This window comes from Mugil cephalus, chromosome 2 (assembly GCF_022458985.1).
Source record: "Mugil cephalus isolate CIBA_MC_2020 chromosome 2, CIBA_Mcephalus_1.1, whole genome shotgun sequence".
NCBI lineage: Eukaryota > Metazoa > Chordata > Actinopteri > Mugiliformes > Mugilidae > Mugil > Mugil cephalus.
The window spans coordinates 26,770,330-26,781,077 of NC_061771.1; the positions used below are offsets into that span (position 1 = coordinate 26,770,330).

The following is a 10,748-nucleotide window of genomic DNA, read 5'->3' on the forward strand; positions in this document are numbered from 1 at the left end:
ACATTATACCACTCTTATTTTTGACTTTTTGCCGACTCTAATTCCTTCTGTCTCTGTGTAATGATGTGACTTGATACCAACTTTCACGTGGGATAAAATATCTTTCTGTCTATAATTTACATTTTCTTGTAGTGTATGAATGTTGAACGTTGCTGTAAACCTTCACACACCAAAACTCAGTGCAAAGACAAAAAGAAAAATCAGTCCATGTTTCTATTTCACCACATTTCAGTTTATTGTACAATCAGGTCAGTTCACACATAATGGTCCATTGCACTGGATCATTACAACTGGCATCAACAAAGAAACAATCACATTGCTATCACCGCCCAGTGGGGGCGATTATTTATTCGGGATTATTACAAACACCTTTACGAGGAGGAAAAGGTGGATCGGGTTCAGTGTTCGGCTCAGGAGACTCCGAGCCTTCAGTCGTAAGAAGATGAGACTGGTCTTTAAAAAGAAGTCGTTCTTTTTTCTTTTCTTTTTTTTTCAAGTCGCTTAAAAATATGTACACATAAAAAATATTACAAATTTTATTGAAAGACTTAGTGCGGTTGGAGATAGAGAGAGAGAGAAAGACACGTGTGAAAAGTTACGGATGGACGGCTTAGTGTTGCACGGGTTCTGCTCAGTCGGCCGAGGAAGGTGACGATGTGATGTCGTTTTCAAAAAAACAAGTGTGTGTCCAGCACACACGAACACATGGACTCACTAACGCACACGCACGCACGCACGCACTCCCTGAAGAGGAAGGAGGGTAAAGGACTGTGGAGACCCTGGCTGGCTGTTGATTCTCGTCAAAGTTGAACTCGTTTGCCCGGGCGCGCCAACAGATGTTTGTGGATGGGAGGGACGGATGGAGAGATTAGAAGGAGGAGGAGGAGGAGGAGGAGGAGGAGGAGGAGGAGGAGGAGGAGGACGGCGACGGACGAGGCCCGGGAGCCGCGTTCAGGTCGACCGGCCGCCGTGAATTCCCCTTTCAAACCGCTTCCCCCCCGGAGAGAGAGGAGACTTTAGTGGCGTCCGGCGTGGACGGACGAGGGTGTAGCCAGCGTCTGGCTGGTGGCTGGTGTTCGTTCCCAGCCCGGCGGCCGCGTCACACGGGGGAGGAGGAGGAGGAGGAGGAGGAGGAGGTGCTACGAGCACTTCCACACGCACACCGCCAGGCTCCCGCCGAAGAACATGTACAGCAGGTTCTTCACTTCGTGCGTGACCTCGAAGCCGAAGCCCTCGCCGATCACCACGTGCCACGAGCTGCCGAATTTCTTGTCCATGGACTCTTTGATCATCTTCGCTGCACTCTGGGGGAGACAGCGGGGGAGAGACAAACGTCAGCCGTCTGAACGCTTAAAGTTCTGACACAACGTGCTCATTCATAGTAATAGTAATAATTTGTGCACATTGTACGCACCTCGTTGTTGGTTGCAAACTTTTCACAAGCTGTAACGCACAGCTCCATGGTCTCCACCCTCATTTCCTCCGGCATGTCTGTGTGCTGAGGACAAACACACCGTGAGGGTTATTTATTTTGTGTTGTGTTCAGTTACAAACACACACATGAGTCAGCTACAGGCAAACAATTATTAAATAAACTGGTATATACATATATTACAAATTTAAATTAGTTTAAAAACCGCGTTAAACCATGAAAGGTCACTGTCTGTAAAGTCTAACACATAATTTAATTTCAACACTCGACGTCCGCTGGAGGCTTTGAACGCATCATTCATCATGACTCATTAGCAAACAATATCTAAACATCCGGCTACATTTGTTTTTTTGTTAATTTTCTACATAACCACCAATATTTCCTCCCATCTAAGTGTCTCCACAGAGTTACGGACCACGTATCCAAAAAACTCAAACAATGTCGCTTCTACTACGTCACAGTTCATTGTGGCCACATGAAGTGACCGAGCAACTGCGAACTGTTCCCGGTGTGGACACACGACTACACGTGGGATAGATTAGTTCACGTGGATCTGGTTTGTAGTGTCCGTGACGACTCCACATTCCCAATTAAATGCACCCAAAACAATCACTGAGAATCCAGTAGTAAACTAAACTAATCCTTGTGACGAGTAAAGAAAACAAAATGTACAAACCTACCCTGTCGGCCTGTGTGACGCCAGATTTTAGTGAACTGACCAAATGTGCGACAGACGACACAAATGATAAAATACAGCGACTTTGTTGCAGGTCTTGCACTGAGGTTCATCGCGCTGCCTCACAGCTCAGCACTCACAGAAAACACTGCCTGTGTTTGATAAACTTAGAGAGGATAACGCCCGGAGATGGATGTTTACTACTTTATTACACCTTACAGGGAATTTATTCTTTGAATTTTACTCATCCGTTCGCGCACTAAAGCAGTGAGCAGTTTGATCGAGGCTCCTCGGCAACATTACGGTGCTTCTCTAACCACTATCCCACAGCACCATGTAGGTTTAACACATGTTCAGACGTAGTTAATACCACGTCCTGCTTGTTTCCTGATGGTAAAAGCAGTTAGAAAAAGTTTTAAGTGAATTTAATACGCAAATAAGTATATTAATAATGTGTGACATTACCTTCAAAGACTGACTGTCTATTATCAAAGCTGATCAGTGTGAGGGTCCCTGAGACAGATGGTGTCGAATTCATTTAATTTCTCATTTAACAAGAGAAAAGGAGAATGTTTACATTTAAAAAAAATAATAAAAATCTTAATCTTAATCTAGAAAATAAGGGCAGTTTAGACACATTGCTGTCTGCTGTTTAGTCTCTTGTGTTCTGTCCACTTCTCGTACTAAAACAGTGGACAAATTATGACTGTCTATGTAATCTGTAATTTGCAAATTGCTGCAAGGTCAGATTAGACCCCGTATGTTTGTCACCTGTGTCCTAAGCGATGAGTTGGTAGCACCTGTATGCGTTTCACCTAAATAAAGTGATAGTTTGAGGTCATAGATACACCTTGTGGTGCAATCTGGACAAATCTCCAGGTAAGTAACCAGGGTCACAGGGTGATACGGGTCGTACGTGAGGACACCTTCACCCGGGTGACCCAGCCGGGGGGGGGATCAGGCCCCAGCAGGCGTCCAGGTAGCGCACTACCAGCCTCCATGATGTTCTCCATGGCTCTTCACCTGTACGGTCCGCAGATTCCTAGGATGTCCCAGGACCTGACGTAAAAGCCCACTTCAATAGGCTCACGGCCACTCAGTCCTCCAGCTCTCGTGTCTGGTAGTGAAGTTTTCTTAAATAGCAAAGTGATTTCTATGCACTTTCCCAAATTCTTTTTCAGTCACATTACACCCGTGTGCAGATCACACATCAAAACTCTTCCTGCTAAACTCCCAGATGCATGAGATAATAAATTGGGCTATTAGTTGGAGTGGGACGATCTTGTCCTGCGTGTCCTACCCTGATGAGGGGGAAGCTGTGCAGTCTTTTATAGTCGGCCTCTTCTTTCTTCCCCTCGCCTGTCCCAGCCATTCCGACTCCTGCAAAAACAACAGTTTCCAAACCAGTGAAAAGCTGAATCCGGCCGATCAGTGGGTCTCACTGTGTGCGCCTTTAATGTCATCCCAGGGAGGAAGCTCACAGCTGTGCTAGCATCGCTGTAACATGACCCGACTGGGCACCAGGTAGCTTTAGCTAGCTTCAAGTATCCGCCTCCCTCCCTGCTCACACACACACACACACAAAAAAAGACCACATCTCGGTCAAACTGCGCCGTAGGACATCACACACACATCGGCCCGTTTGCAGTTAATGTTATTAGCTTTAGTTTTATTAGTAACGGTAACCGGAGAAAGCGAGAGTCTCTGGTTAGCTAATTAGCTTAGCTTGTTTTTTTTTTTTTTTCTTAACAGCTGATGCTCCTTGTGGATGTTTTCTCCCCTAACGTCAACTTACTTAAGTCCACCGGGGTGATATTGCGAGTCAGCGCGTGTTGTCGCTAGTTAATGAACGCGGAGCGACACGGAGACGTGTTACTTACGAAGCCTTTGTCCAGTGGAAACTTCTTCTGTTTGTCTCTCAGGTCGGTTGTTAAGGAGACATTTTAAACGGGAGGTATCGGAGGAGAGAGACTCCGCCCACCGCCGCCTGGCTTCATTCCTATTGGTCCACGGGCCTGTCGATCAAATGACAGAGGGACTCAATGGAACCGCCCCCAAACCGTTAAAGAAAACATACGAGGTTTATTTCAATGTTATTTCAAATAATGCTTTGCAATATCTGAGACATTTGCAACAAAATTTTGTTCATGCGTGCATTGAGTACTTTGGTGTGTGTTTTAAATGTCAATAAAGACCTGTCTTTCTTTTTTCTTTTCTTTTTTTCTTGTTTTAATCCCTTTCTTTCTTTCTTTCTTTCTTTCTTTCTTTCTTTCTTTCTTTCTTTCTTTCTTTCTTTTCTTTCCTTATTGTCTTTCTTCCTTTTATGTCGTTCTTTTTTCTTTTCTTTTTTCTTTCTTTTTTCTTTCTTTCTCTTTCTTTCTTTCTTATGATTTTCTTTTTCTTTTCTTTTTTCCTCTATTTCTTTCTTTCCTTCTTTTCTTTTATGATCGTTCTTTCTTTCTTTCTTTCTTTCTTTCTTTCTTTCTTTCTTATTGACTTTTCTTTTTTAGTCTTTTTTCTTTTCTTTTTTCCTCTATTTCTTTCTTTCCTTCTTTTCTTTTATGATCGTTCTTTCTTTCTTTCTTTCTTTCTTTCTTTCTTTCTTTCTTATTACTTTCCTTTAGTCTTTTTCTTTTCTTTTCTCTATTCTTCTTTTTCTTTTATCGTCTTTCTTTCCTTCCTTCTTTCTTTTTATTCTTCTTTTTCTTTTTCTTTCTTTTTCCTTATTCTTCTTTCTTTTTTCTTTATGAGCTTTCTTTCTTTCTTTTCTTCTCTTCCTTTCTTTTCTTTTCTCTTTTTTCTTCTATTGACTTTTCTTTTTTAGTCTTTTCTTTTTTTTTCCTCTATTCTTTCCTTTTTTATTTCTTTCTTTCTTTCTTCTTCTTTCTTTCTTTTTGTTAATCTTTCTGCTTTCCTTGCTTCTTCTTTCTTTCTTCTTATTGACTTTCTTTTGTCTTTTCTTTCCTATTTCTTCTTTCCTCTTTTATGATCTTCTTTTTCTTTTTCTTTCTTTCTACTATGATCTAAATCTATCCGTGATAATACTGCTGGTATTACCTGTCAGTGCCATTTCAGCTACGTAATTGCTATGCTATGCTACGCTATGCTATGCTATGCTATGCTATGCTATGCTATGCTATGCTATGCTAGGCCATCTGATCTCTGTTTTGACCGTATTTAAGTGCTACATTCAAATATGCAGTCGGCACTGAAGATGAGATGAGATGAGATATAGCGTACCCTAAAAAATGACACTACAATCAGCTCAAAGGAAAACAGCTCAGTGTGGACACAGAAAAAAAGGGAGATATATTTAGATTCCACAGTTATAGTGACTGTGTGTCTATCTGCTGTAAACTGACTCCACTGTCTGCCAGGCTCTGTGTGAGTAAAACCGTTCTCTATCCGTCCTAATCAGCCCTCTTACAGACGCTGACCTACATTTGCCTGGAAACATCTGGGTGGAATCCCCAGGTGGACGGTTTTGACCCAGAATTGTGAGTCCGCTCTACGCGCAAACCAAAACTCACGCTCGGAAAAAAAAAATTACACAAAGCTTTGAAAGTCAGCTCGTTCCAGATTCTGTGAGTGAGAGTTGTTTCCTGTTGGGTTTGTGCATTTAGCCTCACATGAAAAAAAAAAAAAAAAAACACCACTACCACGAGCATCTGGATTAAATCCAGCCTCTGAAACAATGACTCCCCCCGTGGATTACAGTGGATTATCGATCAATCCCAGGAGAGTGAAGCCGTGAGATCACATGATTATTTTCCCGTCCTTCTGCCTAGTGGAGTTACAACTTCATTGTAAGAGTCTCGCGTGTGCAGTTTGACAGTAAAAGCCAAGGTTTATTAATTATAGCAGGTTTTAACGTATATTTCGGCCCTAACGTGCAGTTCTTCACCAGTGGCATGAGTTGGCTTGGTTGTCGTGGCAACAGGTCAGTAGCTGCATGATTTTCCAGACCACGCTGAGAACATCTTCTTTGGGTTAAGCAACTTTTTTAATATCAGAATCAGAATCAGAATTACTTTATTGATCCCAGGGGGAAATTACTTTTGGTTACAGCAGCAGCTCCTACCCAGAGTGTACCAGTGTTAATAACAAGAGCAACGTAGGCAATAAGAATAAGTAACAGAATGAAAAGTATATATATATATATATAAAATTTTGTACAAGCATGAATGAACCATTGTTCTCTATAATAGCATTGAATAAGGGATATTGCACAGAGGGAAAATTCTTGCCCAGAATTATTGCACATTAGAATTAGAATTTAACATATATATATATGGAAATATGTACAAGTATATGAGAATAAAGTGATCATTGCACAGTTACCCAGGGACCTCTGGTGTTTTTTAAGAGCTATTTCAGAGTTAGTCAGCAATCGTGTCTTGTTCCAGCTTCTCCAATGTGAGGATTTGCTCTTTTACATCCTCATAAAGTTAAAGTTACTGGGTTTTGCATCAGTGGTTGAATACAAGGCAAAAATAAATAAATAAATAAAATAAAACATTTAAAATGCATGAAGTATGAATCCATTCATCGAGAAAATAACATCCAGATTAGATATTGAAAATGATAACGTAATTAATGGCTCCGCTGGCAAATTTATGTCAATGTCAGCCACGTCGTCGGGATAATAACCTGAATTGAACGAGCGTAGCACATCTTAATTATTAATACACTTTGTACCATGAATGCCGAGGGCTTCTTAAAATACACAGAGAGAAAAGAGGGGGGGGGGTGGGAGGGAGGTAACGCTGAATGAATACTCAGGTGAGGATCTGACAAAAGAACAGGGCCGTAGGGCTGGTGGGTAGAAATAAGAAAAACAGCAGGAGGATGGAGACGAGGAGTCTGAGGTGTTGACAGAAGGTTAAGAGACGGCGAGGGAGAGGAGAGCAGATAAAAAAAAAAAAAGGAGGAAGAGGCGATACAGTGACCTCGAGGAAACTATTCATCAAGAAGCCAAATTGACCTGTAAATATTTGATGGTAAACATGAGACCAAGAAAAACGAAGAAAAGAGCTTGGCTGATTGAAGGAAGCAGTTTGGAGGTGAAGACCTGCTCGAAATGTGAAGGTTTGTGTTTGTGTGTAGCCCTGACGGAGGCTGACGGTGCTGCCGGGGATGGAGAAAAACGGGCTAAAAGGGATTTCAGAGATGATCCGAGTCGGTTCGTGAGGGCGGCGGGGCCACACAAGAATTTTCATAATGATAAAATACCTCCCTCCGAGAGAAGTAATGATGGCGCATCTATAATTCAGCAGCAGAGGAAGCAGATTGTTGGGGAGGGGGAGAGGAATACCCCGCGTGACTCCGCTAACAAGCTGTGACAGCGGAGATATCAACGGAAAAATGGAGCCGGGAATCAGAAGATAACGCGGAGGATAAATACTCACTGACTGCATGACTAACGGTTATCCAACCGTGTGACTGGCTGATGAATCGCTGGTTGACTCAGTCTCATGAGTTGTTGAATCAAATTGTAAAAGTTAACACTCCGGGTTGTGAAGCTTTCCTCGGGTGTTCCAGGATCAGCAGGGATGACGAGATGTTATGTTAGTCACAAAGCAAGACAGATTTTAGCGTTGTGTCCACAAATGTGGCCTTCGATGACGTTAGTTCAAGGAAAAAATCTCTTAAAAAAAAGAAGAGATTGTGCTTTTCTGGAGTTTTAAACCAATTAGTCAGTTCATAATAAAAACTGGATTGCATCTCAAACTTATTATACGCATATTACACTCATTTATTTGTCTTAAATCTCTTGTTTCAGCACAGAGCTGTTTGAAGTATACAGGTTAAAGAGTCCATACACAGCCGAAGGTTATACGCAGGTATTTGGGGACCAGTCACTTTTTTTAAATCTTATATGGTTATTAGAGGCTAATCACTAATTAATGACTTGATGCATTTGATATATCTGACATCATGTGTTTGTCTCACTCTGCAAACCTGTTGTTCTTCTGTAAACATTTTAACGTGGAAGTCAATGGGAATTAGCTCGCTTTTGGAGTCAGACCCAAGTGGCCATTGTTGGAACTGCAGCTTGAGCATTAGCCTCATGTTTTAACCCCAGAGGTTGATGCTGGCATTGTTAGCATAAAATTATTAATCATACTTTTGAGAGTTGCTGATTTTCCACTTTTCAAAATTGTCATATTCATTTGATCACTAAATGATTAGATCATTAATATCCGGCCACCATAGCAGCTTTCTCAGGCACAGTGGCTCTTTGAAACTCTAAACTCTTCATGCTATCATGCTTATGGAGTCCATGCTGACATACTCACATGTTTGGTAATCACTAATCACAAATACAGGAAAGTAATTTTTGCAGTTTGTCAAGAAGTTTCAGACAACATCATTACAATTTAACCTGTGGGGACATGACTAGCTAATGGCAAATGTCATGTCTTTCTAACCAACAGGTGACTAGTAGTCACAAAAATCTACCTAAAGGTGGCGCTGGGAAAAGTTGGCAGACTCATTGGGTTCTTCACATGTCTGCTTGGAGGCGTTCATGTTGTTACCGACATGTGATCAGTGACTAGTTGTGGGCGACAAAATGACAAGTCAACTAGTCTGTACAGTCGCCAACATGTGTCATAAATGTATTTACAAAAGTTAATTTCAGTCCACGGCTGTTGACATTTCAGTCATGAGAGATAGGCTCAATTGATTGATTGATTTTAATTTTTTTTCTGGGAAACACTTTTTAATTCTTTCAGTCTGGCAACAAGACCTGTCCAGGGTGTACCCCGCCTCTCGCCCGATGACTGCTGGGATAGGATCCAGCAACCCTCGTGACCCTAGTGAAGGATAAGCGGTAATAAAAGATGAGAGGAGATGAAGTCAGGCAACAAATAAGCTGATGTAAAAAAAAAGACAAATGAAAGAAACCCTGTATGAAAAACCCATCGCCATGCAAGGCTGAATTTTGATCACACAAGACGCTGATTTTATTTTATTCTCATTTTTATTTGATTTCATTGTTTGTCTTATTGTATAGCTGTTTTTTTCCCTTTGTTTTACAGATGTTTTATGTCTTTTAATTTATTTTACTTATGCCATGTACATTTATTGTCTTGTATTTACTCTTCTGTACAGCACTTTGTTACTCTGTGGCTGTTTTAAAGTGCTTTACAAATAAAGATGGATTGGATTGGATCAAATGGGCAAATATTCCAAGGCCGTTTCATATATTCACATATTTGATAAGAATGAAATACTGCACTAATCCTTTAATGAAAAACAATTACTTCACGAGATGAAAAGAGAGGAAACTCAGCTATATTGGTTTCAGTAACAAATATTATCAGTGGGATCCTACACACCAGCTCACAGTTCAGCTGAGCCAAGAAATGTTGTGCGTGTGTGGGCAGATCAGCAGTCACGAATCCTCATGGCCTGTGTAAAATTTATGACTAATCTATTATGTCTACACCAAATATTAGACTTTCGCCGGCTTCTCCGCAGGACGCAGTCTCCGCGTAAACACGTGCGCTCACGTTTCGCGGCGAACTCAACCGAGAACAAAGGATGGAGCTAATCTGAGAGCAGCTAAGTGGAAGAAGGCGAACAGGTTTTACCGCGCCTGCTTTTTAATCCAGACGGGACGACAGGTGTGAAGGCAGCTGCCAAGACGAGCTGCAGTCCCACCAGAAGACGCACGTTTACAGCTACAAGTCCACACGTGTTGTCATATCCATATTTTATTGTACAGGTATTTTTAATCCAGCTATTTCACAATATCATAGAAGACCCATGAAGATGCAAATAAGGACAAGCGCAACACCGTCACGGCCATCGACAACCAGAAAAGAGAAAGAGAGTGATGGAGAAGAAGAAGAATATTTATATATATATATGTATATATATATGTATATATAAAAACAAACATTTGACTGTTATACTGGGGAAGGGGGGGGGGCGTGACAGCCCAGACAGGCACTTTACAACAATGTGTACGCAGGGAAGATGTCTTGAGGTAATAAGTGAACAGAAGCATTGACTGTATATTAACCACAGTTCATTTTGTTGCACAGTGTTGAATGGATATGTTTTTCCGCGTGTTTTGGCCAGACTGAGAGTCACAGCATCACCCCTCACAGTGTGGCTGGCCTGCTCTCTGTCCCTGTGATCCCAATTTTTCTTTCACGTGGTCCAATAAAGACCAGAAACCTCAAGAATGTGGCACAGAAGAGTGACTTTGCAGAGCTCATGCAAACTAATAAATAGAGATGCGGCAGAAATGGACGCAGGATGCATCATTCAAGACCGGAATAAACACGTCTTTCAAGTTAAATCTTTAATTTTATATATGTGTTATTTCTTAAATATGCAAAACTGGAGTCTTTATGATATATTTGTTGCTGCTGCTACCAACTTATTACATTAACTGAGCTCATCGTGAGACAAACTGATGCTACAATTCAGAATCATCACTTGTTGTTTAATCCATTTATTTGTTTGGTGTTGTTGTTATTTAGTTTGTCGAAACAGCGTCTGTAGCGCGACTTAATGGACGGTTCTGCGTTCGCCAACTCGAGGCTGAAACCAAATGCTGTGTTTGCGAAAAAACAGATGTAACGTTCGAACTGGTCGCGGTGGAATCCGTCCATTTCAGTCACG

The 10,748-nt window shown here is 41.5% G+C and overlaps 1 protein-coding gene across 2 annotated transcripts; it reads right to left on the reverse strand.

Annotated features, from left to right (window-relative positions):
- Window positions 1-210: 210 nt before the first annotated feature.
- Window positions 211-4,130, reverse strand: dnal4b (dynein, axonemal, light chain 4b). Of its 2 annotated transcripts, none has more exons than XM_047578124.1 (4): window positions 3,989-4,130; window positions 3,409-3,488; window positions 1,415-1,498; window positions 211-1,304 (listed from the first exon to the last, which is right to left on the reverse strand). In XM_047578124.1, exons 2-4 carry the CDS (start codon window positions 3,478-3,480, stop codon window positions 1,140-1,142), a joined length of 321 nt encoding a protein of 106 aa, XP_047434080.1. In that variant the 5' UTR covers window positions 3,481-3,488; window positions 3,989-4,130; the 3' UTR covers window positions 211-1,139. The 2 variants fall into 2 exon arrangements, with proteins under 2 accessions (XP_047434080.1, XP_047434081.1); XM_047578125.1 differs by having other exon boundaries at window positions 3,904-4,056.
- Window positions 4,131-10,748: the final 6,618 nt, after the last annotated feature.